We start from the raw sequence: 20,704 nt of genomic DNA, 5'->3' as shown, positions 1-20,704 counted from the left end.
TAAGTCCATCTCTTTACATCAAGATCCTTCATTAGACTGTATCTCCATCCACCATCCAACTTACAGTACATGATGTAAAACTTGCCGAGTGAACCAACGCCCACACAATCAAAGACCTTGACCATGGAAGTCAAGCTCTCGATGCCAAGGCTCGAGGTAGAAAGATACCCTTCAACACCAACCAGGCTGCAAGCGATCATCGCTGCATGTGGGCACGCCCACGTCCTGTTGGATGAGCGGCATGGTGAAGAAAGCATGCCTGAGTGCCTGCACAAGAGACAACAGCAGTCAGAGTTTGCAGCGTCTTGAACCCTGAATCACAAAAGTCTAGATGCAAGATAGTGCGAAAGTGTATGAGATAAAAGAGGAGGCACATGCCTGCTGAGGAGTGGGACGGGAAGCAGGGTTCCAGTGCAGGAGAGACATTAGGAGGCGCAGTGCCTGAACACTTGGCAATCCTTTGCCTGAAGGGTCTCGCTGCTTTACCACGTCCAACAGTGCCTGGTCTGTGCAACTCCAAGGCAGTGGCAGGCTCTTTCCACCGCCTGCATCAGCCGGCAAAGTATCAGGCTGCAGGCTGCGCCACTGCCCCAACGTTGCAATGCGGTGGATGGTAAATCCTGAGCAGTGTTTTGTCTGGCATGGATAGTTGTACCTGGTGATGCCTGTGTGGTTGGACGTGGAGGGTAGATGCAAAGCTCCATCAGTCCCCGAAGCCAGAAGGCCAGTTTTTTTTCTTCCTGCAATTATTGCTACAGTCAGCGGGGTGACGAAGATGATAAGCACAGGGGTCCAAAAATAAATATCCAAATCATGAAGTAGCTACCAGGAGCAATGGTACCTACATCAGACATAGCATCCAGGTTGACTTTCTGGTACAGCCTCGCTCGCGTTCTGGCATCAACCTGTTCGTGCAAAATTCCTGGTGTGAAGTGAAACAATGTGCACATTGAAGAGGTGCTCACAGAAAGATAGGATGCTGAGAAGGACCCGCTCTTGCACCAGACTATTGGGTAAGAAAGCTTGCCTGGAACACATGGCGTGTGCCAAGAACTAGCTCCAGCCAGGAGACTGCCAGGCTCCACATGTCATACGGCCACGTGCGCTTGAGCACAGGCTGCCCAGACCAGTACCTGTGCAGCGCACGTGTCCGCTGTGTGCTACCCACACATTCATATAAAGCAATAAACACCACAAGCAAGGGAAGTCAGTAATTAGTAAATGCACACACCTTCCCAGAAGCGCCTCTGGCGGCGCGTATTCCTGGGTCTGCTCATTGATGGAGGGTCCCTGCGCCCCGTACAGCTGCCGCACGCTGTGTGCATCAATGGCGCTGCCAAAATCTATCAGGCGCAGGTGCACGCTGGGCTCCCTCCCTTCCCTGCCAGGCTGCAGGAGCAGGTTCTCTGGCTTCACGTCCCTGCAATTAAAACCCCACACCCTCAACATGGGCACCTCCCTCGCCCCATGATGGACAGGGGCCGGATTTCTATTATTTTTAGGCATAATAACCCCGAGTCCCCTGTGCATGACATGCTTCCCAGATGCTAAGTGCACTCCGAGAAACCATGTGCAAGAGTGCCAACATGCATGCCAAGACACAGGATGGACCACAAGACGCACCTGTGGGTGACATTGGCAGCATGCAGGGTCTCTAGAGCCAGCAGTGTCTGCCTCAGGATGTCCCTCAGCATGGATTCTCCGTGGGGCTCTGTCCGCATGGCCCACCACCACTTGCTGGGCTCCAGCAGCTTTGGCCCACCTTTCCAAGCAGTGGGTATTGATGTCATCACGCGTGCCACTTTGCCTCACAAAAAATTCACTACTAAAAATACAAATGCAAATCCAAAGGGAAGAATTGCCTTGCATAAATGGCAGATTTCTGCGCGCACCTTCCCCTATGTTGGGCTGCCTGCTGCTATAGATCAGGGAGTGCAAGGAGATTCCCTCGTCACAGAAGACCAGCCACAAATCCGCATCATCCTACACCACATAAAGTTTGCAAGCTTAACAACCGGCCTTCACAGAGTACCACAATCATCACAGTGAATATATGGCGTAAAAAAACTCCCAGAAATGAGGATGGCACGTACCATCAGAACCTCGACATAGCGGGTGATGTGATCACGGCCATTGTCCGCGCCCTGCACGGACTGCACATGCTGGGGGCCTTGCAGCAGCTGGCCAAAGTAGGCTTCCCTCAAGCCACTGAGGTGTGCCTCGCTCCCCTTGTCCACCAGGATGTGCTTCAGCACAAATGCACCACCCTCATCACATATGCCCGCCCCTGCACAGTTGGAAATGACATTTCAGAGGCTGACGATGCCACATACTGTATTCTTGTGTCTCGCAGCAAACAAAATGACGCAGAAATGCGCGCACGTGTTCAGAAAACAAAGTTAAGGCTTCAGGACAGAGCATGCAACAGGCAGCTTCACCTTTGTGGTCGGTGCGCAGCTCAGCCCTCCAGACCTCTCCAAAGCCGCCCTGCGCAAATCTTTGGGGCTCCAGCATGTAGTCATGTGTGGCGCCCATACCGCTGCCCTGGTTTGGCCTCTCATCCTCTGCCAGTGCCCAGCCCATCTCTGCACTTTGTTCTGACCCCGCTGGCTGCAGTGGCAGCGATGCGAGGCCCTGCACCAGCTCTGCGGCAGCCGGCGCAAGCTGCAGCTGCCCGGTGTGCAGCGCCCATCGGATCTGGGTCGCTGCTTCTTTATCCCCAGGGCCACATGACGCCTCATCACTGCCGGCCTGCATGGCAGCAGATTGATAATATTGCTGCTTACTAACCTCTGGCCCCGGCTGGCGGGGGCCGGTACAGATACTGAGTACCGTGCCCACGGTTGATTGGGTCTTGCTTGGATCTGGCAAGTCCAACAAGGGGTAGGATTGTGGCAGCCTTTACATGCAGCTTGTTTGCAGACGCACCTTTCCTCTGGCAGGAAGAGCTGTAATATGAATATTCGTAGTAATAATAGTACCCATGTTGTCCCCAGTCTGTAGGACCATGCGTGATGTCAGGGCACTCACCAGGGGAATTGTCTGCTGTCCTGTAGCCAAGCCGTGCTGGTCACTGCCACTGCTCAGACTGGGACGCGCAACAGACGCTGCAGCGTCGTCGCTGGGAGTTCGGTACCTGGGCACGAGTGCCAGGAGCTCCTTAAGCTCGTAGTGCTGTGGCACGCCTGCGCAACCGCATGAATAGATAGATGACTGGTGGTAATAAGATTCTTCCATGATGCGTTGATGCTTTCACCCTGATTTGGCAGGTATGATGATGTGTAAGCAACACAGGGCTCACCCACCAATGATAATTAACATGGCGCATGTATAAATAAAAGTCTCAACAGAGGCCCAGGCGCACCCTTCACATCCATCAAGGAGGATGTTGCCGCGATTGTGCTGCGCCGAGGAACAGGAATCATTGCATCGGCTGCATCGCCTAGCCCCTGCTCCAGGGCTATGCCATCCCCAGTCACTCTCTTGTCATTGGGAGGGTTGCTCCCATTCTGAGCTGAAGGTTCTACAGCATAGCGCTGCGGTCCCACAAGATCAATCACGACAGCTGCCAGATTGTCATTGGACCCCTGCTTATATGCGGCCTCTGTGATTGCTTCAGCTACAGCCTGCTGCAGCGTGAGCGGCCGGGCCACCAGTCCTGGCAGCTTCATGAGAGGCTCTGCCGCGCTCACGTCCTCAATAATGCTATATTCAGCCGGGGCTGCTGCGCAGGAGCCATGTGATTGAGCTTCCCGGCATGCGTCTGACTGGCACAGGCAGACTCCCTGGTCGGATGCGTGGTGTGCCTGTGCCACTGGGTGCTCTGCATGTGAAGGGACCACTGGAGGGGCGACCACAGGAGGCAGTGGAATAGCCTTGCGCGGGCCTGAAAGTGTCAATGCATGCTGCTCCCCTGCATGCAGCAGCAACGTGGCCGCATTCAGGATGATTCACTTTTTGCAGGAGAGCTCAAAAGTTGGGGCCGTCCATATAGCACATGTCATTAAAAGGGTGGAAAGATATGGAGCCTCAGGAAGATTGGAAGCTGACCCGCCAGTGTGGCAGCAGCAATGTCACAGATCTGGTCCTCGGTCAGGCTCTCAAAGACGCCGTCTGATGCCAGGATGAGCCACTTATCTCCTGGGCCAGCCTCATGCCACTTGCTGAACTCCGGCTCTGCTGTCAGCCCAAATGGCCTATACTGCAGATCCCCCACTGATCTGGACACCGCCAGCTCGCCCTGCAATCTGCCCCCATCTCCTAAACAAGGTGCAGTCAAATATCTTAAGACATCTCAGACATCTCATCGCAGCACCCAAGAATTCTGGCCAGCTACATCGTGCCAAGCTCCTCTCACATGGTAGCATTCTGGGCGCAGACAAACATTTTGGTCGAGGGGGCAGGCAGCACCTGGGCCCTTCACAGTCACAGTGCCCCCAGCAGCCAGGATGCGAGCGCTCTCATCTTTCTGAGCAGGGGTGTGATCCCTTGTAAGGGATTCTGCTGTGCTGCCTGAAAGGCGCCATTGTGGATTTGAGATTCTGAGTAGGCAAGCAGTGCATTGACAGTAATTGAATTCTGCAACTCTATAGGTTACAACAATGCTCTAACTTTGACCTCACCCAAAGTGTGGTTGCCAGTAGTAGTGTTGTGCCGACAGAGCATCGCACGAGAGTCGCCCACATGACCAACAATGTACTGGCGGCCAACCCGCAAGGCAGCCACAGCAGTGCTGCCAGACGCATCATCGGAAAGATTGGCGAGACACAGGAATTCCTCATTGACGGCCAACAATGCAGCGCGCAACACCTCTTGCAGCTTTGTGTGACTGATACACCGCCACCTGCAACCGTGACCACCCATACACAAGGCTTGCAACAGCGCGCATGCATGGAAGGTATGTCTGCAGAAACAAGTGCTATGATATAATCTCCAGGACTCACCTTGGCAGGTCTGCCAGAAAATCAAAGACTGCTTCATGCAGGCGCGTGCTGAGGGTCTGGGCTGCCAGATTGCCATTGTGGCCATCATAGACAGCATAGAACCCCGAGCTGGTGCGAGCTCTGTCAAGCCACTGCTCTACACAGACGGCCCGGTCTTCCATCTGCATGACAGACAACCTTGCTCTATAGTACATTATGCTTCAAGAAAAGATTTGTACCTCAGGATAAAGCTTCCCAACCATCCTCTCAGCCTCGATCTCACTGTGTTGCCTGCGTATGAAAGGGCATGGCTACCTGTGCACGCCTCCCATGGCGCAAGGAGATGCCGCATGTCCCCAGCCATGCTTCTGTATGCACTCTGTATGCATGCCGTTCTCCAGGCCAGGAGTGGGGCACCAAGATCCACGTTACCACTGATATTGCCGCGCTGATCAGCACCAGACGTTTGTATCGTGAAATTGAGCTCTTCTGCTGTGTCTCTTGAGCATGAGATGCTGCCATGTATTCCCTCGATCATGGCAGAATTTTAGAGGAGAAAGTTAGTCCAAATTCAAACAGCAGAATAAAAAGTGATCTACATGTAGGATAATGATGAGTACCACTTCAATGGCTACGCACCGATCGGGAATTGGAAGAGATAGTGCGTCAAAGTTGGCAACTGCATACAAATATAATATATAAGATTGTCTTAAAGTACAATGAATTGCATTAGATACATTTGTGCGTCTTTACTTGGCCCACTAGTACCCTAAATAGTTCCCAGAACTCTTCCCAGCTTCTCCTGTTTACGAGCTTCCTTGTTTGAGGAAACTGCCTTAATTAGGCCCACATGTTGGGTATTTCTGTGGAGGGATGAATGCATGACTTCATTCCCATGGTAGTTCCAGGCGAGTTTATGGAGCACTATTAACACCAAGAAATGTTCCACGGAACATGGGGTGATCAACAAAGCACGCCCATCGGCCAAATTCATGCGCCGGCCGCCCTCAGAGGCTCAGGGAGGCCTCTGGCGTCAAGGGCGCCATGGGAACGGCCTGTCACAGTGGCAGCATGCATGATGATGGGTGATCAAGTTGAAGGATGATCTGCCATCCTCTGGTGTATACTAGCATAGGATCATCTTATAAACATCAATAGAACATTTGCTATCACCGTGACAGATGATCTGTGACAGATGATCTTTCAGTGAAGGCTTCTCAAGTAGCGCTAGTTGAGACACTAGCGCTTTGCATGTGTCACATCCTGCTGTATGGCCAACTGCACCCCGCTGGGTGGACCTCCAATGAGTCATGCATCAATCTAAGTCTCAATTAGTGTGTATAAGTGCATGTGTCTCTGATCTGAGCAGAGCAAAGTGTCACATTTGTCAGCAAGAATGAAGTGTTTCGACACTGTTGTACAATGAACAACCAGACAGCACAGAATGGCACAAGCCACCGACACAGTATCCACATACGTTTTCCCCCCTGTAACGTTCCCTATCTTTCAGGCAGGGAAGGTCAATCCAGTCTGCTCTTCAAGAATACTCCAGAGACGCTGCCGGGCCTTGGCATCCTGCACAATGCTGGGCATGCTGCGTGCCCTGTCGCTCACAAAGTATTTCCCAGTGGTATTTGCCAGATCAGGACTGGTTGCCAGGTACAGCTCGTGGTTTGCATCCTCAATGTCGATGCCACATGGGCCCCAACCTGTTGGCACACCACACATCAGAGCACAGTACTCAACCAGCTATCACAAGAGCTCAGCCTGGCAAATTCTCAAGATCTAAGAAAAGAAGTTGCGTTCGTGGAATTAAAGCCCAGGTGTCGGGAGCAGCGCACCTTGGATCAGCATCTTGGTGTTTACTGTGCCAGGGTCCAAGCAGTTGGCTGTGGGTGGCGGAGACACGCGCGCAGCCAGCTCGGTGTTGAACATCATCATTGCCAGCTTGGACAGGGAGTATGCATTGTGCGCACTGAAGCCCTTCTCCTGAATAGGCAAATGGTGGGTTTCTCAGCCACATACATCTTTTCTAGGACACCGCAGATCCGAGCGCTCGCATGCTACCATGCTGAATTGTGAGAGGAGGAGTTGACGAGACATGCTCCTTTACCTGATTGAGGTTGTCAAAGTCGATGCGGCTGCCGGCTGAGATTGAACTCACATTCACGATGCGCTCCTTGACAGAGTCTATGAGGAGAGATGTCAGCAAGAAGGGCGCCAAGACATTGACACCCCAGGTCTGCTCATAGCCATCCTCCGTCAAGACCTTCTTTTCTGGGAAAATACCTGCAGAGGCCATACTCGTAGTCACTGCTCTTGTCTCTCTTTTAATTGCCAGGAGATGAATAGTGGAGGGGAGACAGGGTTCTTGCCTGCGTTATTGATAAGGATATCGATGGATGGATGATCTGCCCGTACACGCTGTGCTAGGTCCCTCACTTGCCTGAGTGATGTCATATCTGCTGCATATGCGTGCACCTTGGCCCGAGGCCCAGCTGTCTTGGAAATCCTTTGTGCTGCTGCGTCTGCTTTGTGCTGATTCCTGTATTGCCATTCCAAGGACAACTGGTCAGGATCCCCGCAACCCCTAGTCCTATCGCCTTGCATGCATGCGTGCTTGCTGACCTTCCATGGACCAACACAGAAGCTCCCATTTTTGCTAGCTGGATGGCTGTATGCTGCCCGATACCATCAGTTGCCCCAGTGATTAATATTGTTTTTCCTTCCATCGCGGCGACCTGGAGAGCGATGCATACGTTTGTACTTACCAACAACGTGATCCTGGTGACTCTTAGATGAAATGAATGAACTACGTGTTCGGAAGGTGCGTATCACGCATTGATGCGGAGCCAGAAAGGAGGGATGAGGCACGTACTGAACAGATCGTGGAGCTTTTTGCCTTGGTGATAAAGTGTTCCGCAGCGAGTATGGATGGTCTTAGATGAAATTGCATAGAAATTTTAATATGTTGTACCTATTCAATATATAGAGCCTAACAAGCAAATCAGCTCGTGATTAGGACGTGATTCATGTCGGAATGCATGCTCCTAGACCCCAGCTACCCCGACAGGCGGAAGCTGTCCAAGGTAGACTCTGCAGCGTCCAAGGAAGACATCGTAATGTTTTCCGAGGAAGGAAATCACAGCCTTGGTATCCTCTCGAGCACAGGTTTTAGAGATTAGAACCGAAGTGCTCTTCTACAAGGAGGACGCTTGAAGTTTGAAACGAGGCTTGCGCGTTGGCCTTCTCCGTTCAGAGTCACGACAGGAGATCGCCTTCTCTGTCGCTTGCAGGCAGCGGAAAATCAGGTGTGGTATCTAACGGACGTATTGACAGTCAATTTGTTTCTTTCTGACGCAGTCCTTTGCATCCCGGTGCCGAGTGCCTCTCATTCGTCAGTAACAGGTCTCTGCCGTTGCTTGCAGTAGGACTGATCTCCCTTTGCCGCGCAGGTGGTGGCAGCATGTTAGAAGAGCTGCCAGCAGAGCTGTTGCGGTGCATCGCTGGGCATATGTCAAATGCAGAATGGGCAAGCGTGAGAGGTACCTGCCAGAGCTTCTTGCAAGTCCAGCTACGCAGTATATCTGTCTCTCTACCAAACATTGCCAGCCTCCGCTGGTGCACAAGACTCTGGCAGGAAGCAGAGAGCATAGAACTCTCCCTAAAGCAGTTGGATCAAGCGAGCTCTGAGATGTCCCAGGTGAGCGCTCCAAAGAAGGGAGAGCACTTGCAGTGTTCACACAAGGGAAGTACCTTGCTACATGTGATACTATGTACAAGCAATCACCTGTTTCTTGATCTAAGCCATGATCAAAAATTATTCATGCATCCTTGCTGTAGCGTTCATTGTGGATTGACTGGCAGAAACTTTCAAAAACACAACAAGAGAGATTCTTAAGCATGTGCTGGCCGTCCAGGTGCTGGAAGAAGGTGCCAGATGCATATCGCCTGAGAAGCTGACTGAACTCTGCATAGGAGGCCTGTACACCGGCGAGACAGGAGATGAACCTTTACCATGGCTCAACAGTATCCTGACAAGGGCCGCCAGATTACAAGCCTTGGTCCTCAGTGCACCATGTGGGGGCCGCATTAACTCGCTCCCTGTTGGGTCCCAGCTGCGACACCTGGCAATCCATGTGAGTAATGGGATGTCAGAGCAGGCATGCTTGTCCATTGAGGCTTTGAAGAGCTTGGAAACCATCAGCATCACCAGTCCTCCCTCCCTTCTGCCCATCCACACACCAGCGTTGGATTTGAGGGGCTGCAGGAACTTGAGGGCTGCCTACTTTAGAGATGCCGTCCCAGAAACTCTGGTAGGGGTGCCAGATGGGTGCCGGCTCATGGTGGAGTGTGACTTTGAAGTGGCCATGCCGCGCTGGGAAAGCTACAGTCAGATGTGCACTGGCATACGCGTTAATGATCTGCACCTGCCACGTGCCATCTTCAACCTCCCTTGTCCAATGCTGACCCAGATGGAGTTGACTAGCATCGGCCATATCGGCCTCTTCACTGCCTCCATTCTCATCGGCAATTCAGTGCCAAACTTGCGTGTGTTGAAAGTCCACTGCTTTGATGTGGCGCTGAGAATAGAAGCCTCAGTTCAGCTGCGCCATTTGAGCATCCATGTAGAGATGCTGGATGAGCTCTTTATAAGTGACATCTCCAAGATGACCAAGGACATGACCAGCCTCAGGTTGAGCATCAAGACCAATTCAACAGGGTCCGCGCTGGTTATGGCTCGTGACGCTGTCCTGAGCCAGCTGAAGGCTGCCCTTGATGCAAAGTCAGCTCAGGTCAGGTCCAAGGAGAATGCAAGATGGCTGGATGTCGAGTACTTTTGCAGTGAGTCCAGCAAGCATGACCTGTATCCTAGGTGCAGGTGCCTGATCGATGGTGGGGGAGCATGCATAGATTGTCTCATGGATGCAGGTATATTCAAATCATAGATATGAGTCACATTACGATAGCTAACGGGGTAAGTGTACTACTCTAGACATCAAGGTAGCTAAACAGTCGTAAAGTAGCTGTAGGAAATCCTGTGCACACCACGTGGTGCATATTGCAGTTTTGCTCAGCAGCTGTGGCCAAGCTACATTGCCTATGACAGTGCTCGTGATCATGACGTAATTGCAAGATTAAATCTACCAATGACATTCTGGTGTACCATTTAAAGCCTCTGAGGCCTCTGAGTCAACATGGTGTAACGTTGATGTCTGTCATGTAATCATGATGCCCTAGGAATTACAACCGTTGTCACTTTTTAAAAAGTATATTACGCTCAACAAAATGTCTGTCACACAACTTGTGGGATTGAATTAAGTACAGGCCTAGTTGTTATACCTTCAGCCCTTCATGAAGCTGATCAGATAATAGCTAGCGTCGCGCTGTGGCGGCCACGGTGGCAGCCAATTTACCTCTTGAGTCTGCTCAGGCCTGGCCTTCTGCGGCCTTACCACCATGGCAGGCCAGACTTGCTTTGCAGGTGCTGGCACCAGCATGCTGTCTTAGAAGCTTCATCTGCATGAGTGCCGCAATCACCTATAGCTCCAACGTGGGCAAGGTCAGCAAGGTCAGGGGTCAAGGTCAGCTTACGGAACCCTAGCTTCCTCAGGCTCGGAAGCTGTTCACATGAAGACACGGTGTCTGAGAAACACTCTACGGATTGGTGGAAAGGAGCAGATCTGAGGAACAGGAGATGAGTGGAAGGCAAGAGAATTTCTCATACAAGATTTTCCCGTCGGATTGTTAAGCGTACCCACCGTGTTACCAAAACCTTGAGGACAACAATCCCACATTTCGCCTAAGTCTTGCTTGAGGAGGAGCACCCTTGAAGGTGTGACTTCAATTTCTGTCAGAAACAGGTGGCGTGCTCGCCCTTGCTCCTTCCCAGCGCAGTGTCAATTTTATTTGTCCTGTATTCTTCCATGGGGTCAGACACGTCTGTCGTTTGTCCAGACGCACTTATCACTCTCTGCAGCGCAGGTGGTTGCAACATGTTACAAAATCTGCCAGGAGAGCTGCTGCAGTGTATTGCTGGGCACTTATCAAACACAGAGTGGGCAAGAGCAAGAGGTTGCTGTCGGAGCTTCTCTCAAGTCCAGCTGCGTCAGATTTGTCTCCTACCTGAAAGCATGGCGGCATTGCGATGGTGCACGAAGGTCTGGCAAGAGGCCGTCAGTATAGATCTGGACGTGGGACATTTGGACTTGGGGAGCTCTGAGTTGAGTCAGGTACTGGAGCGAGGTCAGAGAAATTTGTTCTACCCTGGAATTGTTGAACTGTGCATAAGAGGTCTCGAGACTGCAGACACAGGAGACGAGGACATGGTCTGGCTAGAAACGATTCTTTCAAAGGCCTGTGCTGTGCAAAAGCTGGTCCTACATACTGGGACCATTTCCTCACTCCCTACGTTCTCCCACTTGCGCCACCTTGTGCTTTATGCCCAGGATGAGATAAGATCGCAGGCTTGCTTAGCAATAGGAAATCTTGAGAGCCTGGAAACCATTAGCATTTGTGGGTTTTTTGAGACGACAGAAACGGTCATACCTGCCCTGGATTTGAGGGGCTGCAGGAACTTGAAAGCGGCACACTTCAATGAGGCTGCACCAGAGGAGTTATTGGGGGCGCCAGAGGGGTGTTGGCTCATAATGGAAGGCAGGTATGAGACCATAATGCAGCGCTGGGAGAAGTACAGTCAGGTGTGCACTGGCATATGCATGGAATGGATGACTCAGCCACCTGCCATCCTGAGTGTGCCTTGCCCATTTCTGACCTGCCTGGAGATTTACAGCAATGGGAACGGGATTGACGACAGGATCTCCATTGTGATCAGTGGCCCAATGCCAACTCTGCGTCTCCTGGACATCCAGTGTCTTGATCTGTCCCTGAGGATAGAAAGCTCGCTCCGGCTGCACCGGCTCAAGATCAAAGCGCGCAACATTGACGAGCTTTTAGTCAGAGATGTGTCTGCGCTGACAGTTCAGATGAACACTCTCATAGTGGAAGGAACAGTTCGCTCAGTTGTGCCGATGGTCCATTTCTGCATTGAAGAGCTGTTGGCGGCTTTTGCTGTAAAGAAAATATCGCGTGGTACAAGTGAGGTTGTTGCTTGGCGACATGTTGAGCCAGTTCACGCCATGCTCAGCAAGGATGTTGAGCAGTTGGAGTGCATGTGTGGTGGAGCTTGCTTCAAATGCTTGAGGCGTTCAGGAATTTTTGACTTTGCCAAGGGACCATACGAATAGGTCAGTATATATAGCTATAGGGTCCAGGCTTACAGACTTGAAATTTATTTCCCAGATACTTTTCAGGTGTAAGAAATTAATTTTTCTCCAACATTGGAAAGAAAACGATTCTTTTCTCTTGTGAGTACTCACTGGTCCGCTATTTTGTGCGTATGTGTACAGGTTGTGCGTGTCTTGTAGATTGCATGCAGCATTGCTCCGGCAATCGCGCATTTAAGAAATTGAATGTGCACCACAGCTCTTTTTGCACTCCAAGCTTCTCATCGAAAACATTTTCAAGTATGCATTGATGTCAGCATACCATTTTCTCTTCATTTCACGCATACATCCGCACAAAGCATCCCAGTCAGGGTGGTCTTCACAAATGACGAGTACTACACAACTGTCTTGCTCTGTGCTGCCACAACACAGCTCACAGGCTCTCATGGGGCGTGGGCTGTGAGGTATTGCTTGCCTTCAAAGATTTCAAATTGCGTTCAAGCGTTACTGTGCCAGCCAGGCTCAATCATGGGTCCGCCATGTGTACATCATGGCTGCCGCCAGCAGCGCGATACTCCTTCTTCAGCTCCCACAAGTTGGCATTTGGGCCCCTCTTGTTCAGCACAGCCACCTCTCCCAGAACCTCTTTCAGCCAGACTGCAGGCTGATCGGTCTCCTTTTGCAATTGGATGAAGTTCCATCGGCTCTGCAAGAACCATCATCACGCGCATGAGACATTGTACATCTCACAAACAACACAAGGAACCCTGCAAGCTCCTTGACAGCAGAGACTTGATTAACCCTGCTGGAATCAAGCAATTGCAAGGTGGCTGCACACCTGTCTTTCAAAGAGTCGGAACAGCAGATTTTCCAGGTCGTCCTTCTCCATGCGTGCACGCCTCTCAAACTGACCCTTCTCAAATCTCTTCCTGGTTGACTCCTGCAGCGCAAACTTGCCACTGTCAGACTACAAATTTATCAGCCACACCTTGCATGCGTTGCTCCTGCAACTATCCTTGGTGCAAGGAAGCAGACAATCAGCCAGACAAGGATGCAGTAAAGGACTCTGATCATTTCTGTGGCTGGCCAGCAGCATGAAATACAGCATGCTGATGCTGCCCCTTACCTTGTTCCCAAAGGAGACCCGCTGCACGGCCCCTGGTCGCATCTGGGTGTCGGGCGCCTCTGACAGGACCTGCATGGTGCGCGTCTTGGCGGCTGCCTTTGCACTGCGATCCCTGTTTATTTGACGGTAGGCTGGATCTAGCGCATCCTGCACGCACCCCAGAATCATGACATCTGGCATGACAAATGACATCCCAGAATCAGAGGGCCCAAGCAGTCTGGTGATTCTGAAACATCACTAGTGCATCGTGCATCCGTGGGAGCTTGTACTTGCGACTAGGCTGAGGTTACAGAGAGCAGGACATTCATACCAGGTCGCCAGAAGACTTCATCACCAAGTCAAACTTCCTCTTCACACGCCCTTCAGCACCTGCATATCCACGAGGTATCAGTATACACTTCTCGTTTGTTGCAGATTCATGAGAGCACCATGCGGGCCTGGGACGTACTCAATCGACCCTGCAAGTCTGCAAAGACTAGGGTGGGCGCAAAATTGTCGGTCTGTTCTGTCAAGTCGAACGCCTGTGGCATGTTGCTCAATCCAGACGCGTCCAGGTCTAAAGAGATCCCTGGGGCCTGCTGCAGTCACACAGGGCTCTCGAAATATGTGCTTGACACAAGATACTCTGTATTCTGAACTCAGAGGTATCAATTTGCTTGCTTTTTTGGAGTATGACATACCTCTGTCGAGCTATTGGTAATCCTGACCTTGCCTAACTCCACGCATTGCTCACCATCTGTTTTTGCAGCTCGCTCACATTCTGCCCTCCATTTCTTGGCTACAAAATTTGGAACCTGAACAAAATCTTCTCAATTGGTTAGATCAACGTTGACATGTGCACACTTGCTGTTTCTAAAACACAGTCCAGCAGACAGGCAATGACGAAGGCGTGCACCTTGAGCAGCCAGACACTCCTGTTGGCATTTTCCACGTGCAACTTTGCAGCGGATGTACTAGCCTCTCCGGCATCCCTTTCTGACTGGCTCATATTGTTGATGCACGTCCTCCAATTTTAATCGAGTCTGTGGATCTTCCGACGGCACAAATGTGATTGAGCTCAGCGGCGATGTGCAATTGATGGTACAAGCTATTACGATGATGCAGGAGTCGGATAGGTGAAGTTTGGAATGCTTCATCTGCCTGAGAGCTGCCTTGGAAATGCATGCAACACACGTACCAGTTTAGGCAACCCGACGATCTAAATTGTTAAACTCTTGTCGCGGCGAAGAAAAGCCCATTTTTGCAGCACGGGTGCTCAATCGCAGCGACTTTCCACGAGTGATCTCAGGTAGTATCACATTTACATGAATGAGCTTTGCTACGTGACCCTGCAGTTTTAGATCCCTCGACACAAAACGTTCATGGCGCGAAAGATGGCTCTCTTCACGAACAGATTATTACTATCTTGGACTGACAGCATGCGTGGAGCTCCTATTCTCCTGCATAGACAAGCAAGCTTGCCCAGCATTGGTGTGGACGGACAGCGATTCTTTGCAGCTTCTACTAAGGGGAGGGGAACTGCGAAGATCAAGGTGCTGCCGATTTGACACTCTACGACTACAAATACAGTTCTCACATTGTGTTGCAAAAGTGGTCCTTCAGTGCGGGTGAGGCATTTTGGCCTTCTTGAGTCTCGGGATTACTGTGCAGATCAATGCCAAAGCTGAGGCAACAGACGAGGAGCCGAAGAAGAAGGGACCCAGAAATGCGTATCAGCTGTTTCAGAAGCAGTCCGGTCCGGCCATACTTGCGAAGCTTGGCCCAACATCTCTGCCAGAGCGTTCCAGGATCCTTGCAGGTGCCTGGAAGAAGCTATCAGATGCCGAGAAGGCGACGTAGGTCTCGATGAACCTTCAGCAAACGGGCTTCTGAGCTTTTGGCAACCGCGGAGGTCGTGCATGTGTGCCCACTTGCTTATCAAGGCGATGGTTTTGGTGCAGGTATGCTGCGCAGATCGTGGTTGGCTCCAGCAAACCTTCATCATCCCTGCCCAGGAACACATATCAGCTCTTCGTGCGGCAGTCTAGCACAGAGATTCTAGCAAAGCATCCGGAGGTGAAGACCATTGCTGACCGCTCAAGGGTCTTGGCAGCTGAGTGGAAAAGGGTGCCAGCAGAGGAGAAGGACAGGTTTGTACAGCCTGGCCCATCCAGACTGAATAAATAATTTGTTGGCTCTGCTACAGTCCCTTGAAAATTGCTTGCTTCTTTTTATCCAAAGGAACTGCTGTATCTGGGGATGGCATTAAAGGTTGTGATCTGACAAGTGGGTGTGCAATCGTGCTCTGCAGGTTGGCTGCTGAGCTGAAGAAGATTGCGCCAGCCAGGGCCAAGAGGCAGAAAGCTCCTACAATAAACAACTTTGCACTGTACGTGAAGGAAAATTTCCACAGGTGAGGACGACTGTAGGGCATTGCGGGGGTTAGCACATGCTGCATGCCAGTCATTGCCAATGATATTGTTGAGCAAGCGTTACAAAACTGCCAAGTTGGCAAGTGTGTCATGAAGGGTGTCTTTGCAGGGTATCAAAGGAACAGCCCAAACCCAGCGCAGCAGACGTCATGCGCGAGCTGGGGTCAGCTTGGAAGACACTCAGTGACTCCCAGAAGGCTGGCTATTCCACAAAGGCTTGAAGTCTCTAACAGCAATGACTGGAACAACAGGCTTCGTTTGAGGCCATCTGGCTCCCATTTGAAAACCCCACAGTTTGTCTATTGTCCAGAGAATGCTCACGCGAAACCTGTGATGTTCATACAATAAGAGCTTTGATTCGAGCTTCTGCAGTCGCTTCTGATGCGCATGCAGTAGCTTGTGTATGTCCATTCAAAACATCTTTGATTTGTAGATGTGTGCTGCCCTTGGCGCGTGCAGCCTTGTGCATTCTTGTCAACCCCAGTGGCATTGTGAAACAACTGGAAGTCCCAGCATACGTGGTGTTTGCTGTCTGTAACTTGTCTGCTTCTGTAGATCCATCATCCAGACTGCCTCAATTCATTTGCATTTATGTAGGGCCCGCTGCGTGTGTGTTTCTCTGTGCAGCTCTTACATATGAACGAGAGTGCAATCTTCTGTACGTGAGGTCATCTTGTACTTGTAATTGGCAGTCTTCTGGTCGGAAGGATCACACTGCTTTTGGACGTCCCATAATAAGGGAAATAAGTTGTCCAACTGAAGTGTATGGTATGCTGAAGGAATACTCCTTCATTAGTGTTTACAAAGCCATTCTGGAGTTATGGACTATCAGAGGACAGTCCAAGTTGTCAGCTGTTCCTCAGACCCTCAAAAATGTAAAGGTCACTGTGTAAGGTCTGCTGGCCATGCTGACTAAATGGTCTACGCCGCGCATATGATACAACAGCGTTATTGAAAGACTAGATAAAAGCCGCATTTGAAGCTCGATCATTGTATCAGGATGACCAATTCCCACACTGCATTTACCCAAGCATGCTGACAGTATGGGGACTCTGTCCTTGATTGCGCTGTACAGAAGTGGGCAGCAATCAGGATGCCAGCACTTCCTGTGTGTAGCGGTAAGCATTGCTCCAGCATGGCTGGCACAGGTCCACGGGCAGCTTGTCCTGCTTGTTGCGGATGGAACGGTCTGCTCCGCTCTGCAGCAACAGCTTCACAATCTCCACATGGCCGCGCATGGCTGCCCAGTGCAGCGCTGTGTTGTCGCCCTGCCAATTTGCAGCACAGCAAAACTCTGAGAATCCATCCAAATCTTCTTTTTGCATTTTTAGTGGGCTCCAGACATTCTGCATGCCGATGTTGGCCCTTAGTGCCTTAGCAATCCTTCAATTACTGGAGGGCTTCATTTGATGCAACATAGGTACTTGAGAACTTCATTTTCTTTCACAGACTGCGGTAAATCAGGGCAATTGCATTTCATCTGTGGGCACTCACCAAGTCGATAGCATTCACATCAGCGTGTTGCTCGACAAGGAACTTCACCATCTGGAAGTGGCCATTGTGGGATGCACGGATCAGTGGTGTCTCCATCATCTGCACCCGTTAGCATGCTGAGGCCCGATGACACTTCAGATCGTGCTCAGAACTAAGTCCGCAAGAATGAAGCATCAGAGCTGCTTAGCACTTCAGCATGTATAGACAGCTAGTTGGATGCCTTGGACAACAGGGGTGAAGCAAATTGTGTACCACATTGCGCTGCTCAATGTCAGCGCCCTCATCCAGCAGAAGCTGCACACATGCCTTGTGACCTGAATGAAAATGACCGCGTGATTCAGCTCGACCAGTGGCAATTGACTTAATTGCTTGAACGCTTTGATCATTGATTGATGTGGAATTAGGCTTGTGAAGATCACCATTTCCGGCAGCCAAGAGGAGAGGAGGGTCTCCACAATGGTCTGATTCATTTAAGGGGGCACCCTGAGGACATTGACAGCATTTTATTAATTACGCTCTTCAGCAAGAATTATTAGGGGAGTCTGATGATGGCAAGCATTTCTTTTTAGAAGACACTCACCTCCTCGATGTGCTGCTTCACCCAGTCATAGAAACCATCCACACAATCTCTCCAGATGTTGGACTTCTCCGGAATGAATTTACCACTCTGCGAACATGCACAAAGAGTCTCAGAACACCAGATGAGTCTGTGCACAATGCTCCCTTCAGTGAACGTCTTCTGCAGCACTTACAATTAGGTCGAAAGGCATCTTAGTCTCCGCTTATGTTTTCTATGCCCTTTTCCAGTGAATTAAGTCGGATAGATTCCGGCATCCAATGCTTCGAGGTTGTAACACGGATGTAACGCTCTCTGGGCTACAGGCCAGGAACGCCGCTCGAAAATGCCCCCAGACAGCTTCCGGTGCGTGTCAGCCTCAAGCATTGTCATTTCTCCGCCTTCATTATTCACTTTAATTCCTCTCCCAAGTAAAAATCGAGATAGTAAGGGTGGAATAGCACATTTGGATCTATAGAAGCTGTCTGAAAGCGAAGAAAAGCACTTTATCTTTGTGAAACACATCCGGTAGCCACGTCCGTAGCCGAAATGTTACTCTAATTCCTCAGGATCTGCGATCCAAGCTACATTTTGTGCTGTTATTCCAGAAGCAGCAGCAAATTAGGACACTGCGTCTGAGGGGCTGAGCACTTACTAGCTTTGATTCCTGAGAGGGACTTGTGCTGTGTTATTGGAAGGCAACAGTGGGGATCAGAAGCTCGTTTACAGCAATGCAGCAGAGGTGCCGTTGAAGCTTTGATAACACGATCACAGGGCGCCGAGTGGCACCATGTCACTTGGGCAGCAGTCCTCTCTGAGGCTGCAGGACAAGTGTATGGCAGCAGGAGGGGCATCCATCATATCAGCGCTCGTTGTCAACCCTCTGGATGTTGTCAAGGTGGACATTGACTTCATCAGCACCTGCTCGTGCACTTGTGATGCCCATCGAAGCAGAGGGACTCATTTGGAAATCTCACTCCCACCTTGATACTGAAATTCGTGATGCCCTGCAGACACGGATGCAAGCGCAGCAGGTCATTGAAACTCATGTGGCACGGATGAACACTGCAGTAGTAGGGTGAGTCTGCTCGGACCCCAGCCGTCTCATCTCACATCTGTTGCCAGCTGCTCACATGCACAAGTGGATCACATCCGTTGCACCAGCTGTTGCACTGCAGGGACATGGCTCCTCCAGCATGCAAATGCTTGTGCGAGGAGTCAGCAATTTCTTCTCAGACTTGTTTTCAGACCTCTGTGCACACTTTTTGTTGCAGAAACATGGCACTGGCGGGTTGCCCACCGGCGTGTGCCCACTTGGGCAACCCAGAGTGTGGCATCTACTCGGGGACGCTGGATGGGATGAGGAAGATTGTGCGCCGGGAGGGCGCTCTCGCGCTGTGGCGAGGCACCGATGTGGCCCTGCTCATGGCAATCCCCACAGTGAGCACCCATAAGTCCATTATAAATACCTTATCAAGCGGGTTAGAGAGGAAGAAAGAAGCTTTGGTGGACCTCAATGGCTTCAGCTGTCCCCAGTAGTATTTGTTATCTGAGCATGCATTGTCTTGTATGAGCTCATTGTGAGCTCATTTTAGCTGGAGAAATGATGATGTCATGGGGTGAGTTGGGAATGAATGCTGCAGGTGGGAGTGTATCTGCCCCTGTATGACTACTTGTTGGAGCGGTTGGCGCCTTCCTCTGGCTTCTATGCCCCCCTCATGGCGGGCTCTCTCGCTCGGACGGTGGCTGTTCTGTGCACGTCACCCTTGGAACTAGTGCGCACCAGGATGCAGGTGGGTTTTTTGGCAGTCCTTTCAAAAACTCCAAAAAATGTGCTTCATTTACTTTCCCCCAAATTGACTCCTGAATGTCTTGTCGTAAGTGTTGCAGGGCGTTGAGATGGTTAAGAGGCTGTCTGCGTGTGGCTTACAGGCGTATCTGCATCCATTAGAGGCACCAGGCAGTGGTCAGAAAGGTGCAAAGCCGCGGCCGGGGAACATGTGGTCGCACCTGCCCATTAGCACTCAAAGGGGCGCGTTCGGCCGCATTAGCTCAATGTGGAGAGGAGTAGGTAACACCACAGTCTCTTTGCCCCTTGATGTCACTCGCAACCATAGCAAATGCCTCTGGCCAGGTGTTGGCAAGGTCTTTTGGGGGTGCCGCTGTTCAGGCTCCATCATAACAGGTTCTGCAAGTTGTCTTGATGTAAATTGCACATTGTGAAGATGGCAATGCAGGAATTTAGAGTGAGGGAAGGGGCTGTGTGCATGTGCAGGGGCCACGCTGGCCAGGGATGTTCCCTTTTCGGCCATCTACTGGAGCAGCCTGGAGCCCATCAGGCACGCCCTGCTCCCGCAGAGTTCGCGCGCCAGCCACTCGCAGATCGTCGCCGCCAATTTCGTGGCCGGCACTGTCGGTGGCGGGCTGGCCGCTGCCGTCACAACGCCTCTAGATGTCGTCAAGACGCGGACACAGGTGTCTTATCTGTTGCACCATGCCTTCACTATCATTGGGCTTAGGCCTGCAGCAAGCACAATAAGAAGGCGGGCCAGGGTGGGGGCTTGTGCATGCAGCTGAACACATGCTGGCAGATAAGACGCAGCAGGGTGGATGGCAAGCACTGAGATTTCAGTGACCCTGAAGATGGGAACATTGTCTGGGCTGCTCAAGACTGCAGAATTTGGGTGGCTGAGTGGTTCTGTGTTTCTGGTGCAGCTTGCAGAGGGGAAGACAATGCCGATCTGGGCGACGCTGAGGCAGGTGCAGAGGGAGGGGGGCACGCGAGCACTGTTCACCGGAGTGGGGCCTCGCGCGGTCCGTGCGGCTCCGGCGTGCGCTATAGTTCTGGCCAGCTACGAGGTGCTCAAGGCCATGCATTTTAGCTGATGCGTCAACCATCATTGCTGAATGTAGAACATAGTCAAAGTGCTTCTTTGAGAGGTTGATGGCCCTTGGATCCTGTGTTGCGG

General features: G+C 51.3%; 6 protein-coding genes across 6 annotated transcripts; 3 read left to right on the top strand and 3 right to left on the bottom strand.

Moving 5' to 3' along the window:
* On the bottom strand, positions 1-7,479 carry COCSUDRAFT_45921 (kinase-like protein; the record flags this gene model as incomplete). The annotated part of the gene is made up of 19 exons (XM_005652071.1): positions 1-267; positions 379-545; positions 656-740; positions 846-905; positions 1,028-1,133; positions 1,232-1,420; positions 1,624-1,762; positions 1,893-1,983; positions 2,094-2,287; positions 2,439-2,751; positions 3,031-3,185; positions 3,365-3,449; positions 3,693-3,913; positions 4,051-4,247; positions 4,944-5,104; positions 6,537-6,631; positions 6,764-6,911; positions 7,036-7,211; positions 7,404-7,479. 19 exons carry the CDS (start codon positions 7,477-7,479, stop codon positions 172-174), a joined length of 2,754 nt encoding a protein of 917 aa, XP_005652128.1. The 3' UTR covers positions 1-171.
* Positions 7,480-11,479: 4,000 nt separating this feature from the next.
* COCSUDRAFT_32051 (hypothetical protein) lies at positions 11,480-12,258 on the top strand. Its single transcript, XM_005652070.1, has one exon. It carries the CDS (start codon positions 11,642-11,644, stop codon positions 12,167-12,169), a length of 528 nt encoding a protein of 175 aa, XP_005652127.1. The 5' UTR covers positions 11,480-11,641; the 3' UTR covers positions 12,170-12,258.
* A 138-nt stretch (positions 12,259-12,396) lies between these two features.
* On the bottom strand, positions 12,397-13,804 carry COCSUDRAFT_45920 (winged helix DNA-binding domain-containing protein; the record flags this gene model as incomplete). The annotated part of the gene is made up of 5 exons (XM_005652069.1): positions 12,397-12,854; positions 12,987-13,088; positions 13,275-13,421; positions 13,585-13,643; positions 13,723-13,804. 5 exons carry the CDS (start codon positions 13,802-13,804, stop codon positions 12,675-12,677), a joined length of 570 nt encoding a protein of 189 aa, XP_005652126.1. The 3' UTR covers positions 12,397-12,674.
* Positions 13,805-14,692: 888 nt separating this feature from the next.
* On the top strand, positions 14,693-16,576 carry COCSUDRAFT_64298 (hypothetical protein; the record flags this gene model as incomplete). Its single annotated transcript, XM_005652068.1, has 5 exons — positions 14,693-14,806; positions 14,925-15,109; positions 15,215-15,403; positions 15,565-15,666; positions 15,795-16,576. 5 exons carry the CDS (start codon positions 14,693-14,695, stop codon positions 15,904-15,906), a joined length of 702 nt encoding a protein of 233 aa, XP_005652125.1. The 3' UTR covers positions 15,907-16,576.
* Positions 16,577-16,773: 197 nt separating this feature from the next.
* COCSUDRAFT_34884 (ankyrin) lies at positions 16,774-17,949 on the bottom strand (the record flags this gene model as incomplete). The annotated part of the gene is made up of 6 exons (XM_005652067.1): positions 16,774-16,953; positions 17,180-17,230; positions 17,435-17,493; positions 17,599-17,662; positions 17,760-17,846; positions 17,932-17,949. The coding sequence occupies 6 exons, from the start codon at positions 17,947-17,949 to the stop codon at positions 16,774-16,776; spliced, it is 459 nt and encodes a 152-aa protein (XP_005652124.1).
* Positions 17,950-18,525: 576 nt separating this feature from the next.
* Positions 18,526-20,621, top strand: COCSUDRAFT_11561 (mitochondrial carrier; the record flags this gene model as incomplete). The annotated part of the gene is made up of 5 exons (XM_005652066.1): positions 18,526-18,633; positions 18,972-19,175; positions 19,379-19,616; positions 19,987-20,210; positions 20,451-20,621. The coding sequence occupies 5 exons, from the start codon at positions 18,526-18,528 to the stop codon at positions 20,619-20,621; spliced, it is 945 nt and encodes a 314-aa protein (XP_005652123.1).
* Between the last annotated feature and the right edge of the window lie 83 nt (positions 20,622-20,704).

Source organism: Coccomyxa subellipsoidea (genome assembly GCF_000258705.1).
Source record: "Coccomyxa subellipsoidea C-169, whole genome shotgun sequence".
NCBI lineage: Eukaryota > Viridiplantae > Chlorophyta > Trebouxiophyceae > Coccomyxaceae > Coccomyxa > Coccomyxa subellipsoidea.
This window is presented reverse-complemented; position numbering and strand designations above follow the sequence as displayed.

Bases quoted from the DNA above. Each gene is read 5' to 3' on its own strand.
- COCSUDRAFT_32051 (XM_005652070.1), top strand. From the start codon at position 11,642: ATGGAATGGATGACTCAGCCACCTGCCATCCTGAGTGTGCCTTGCCCA.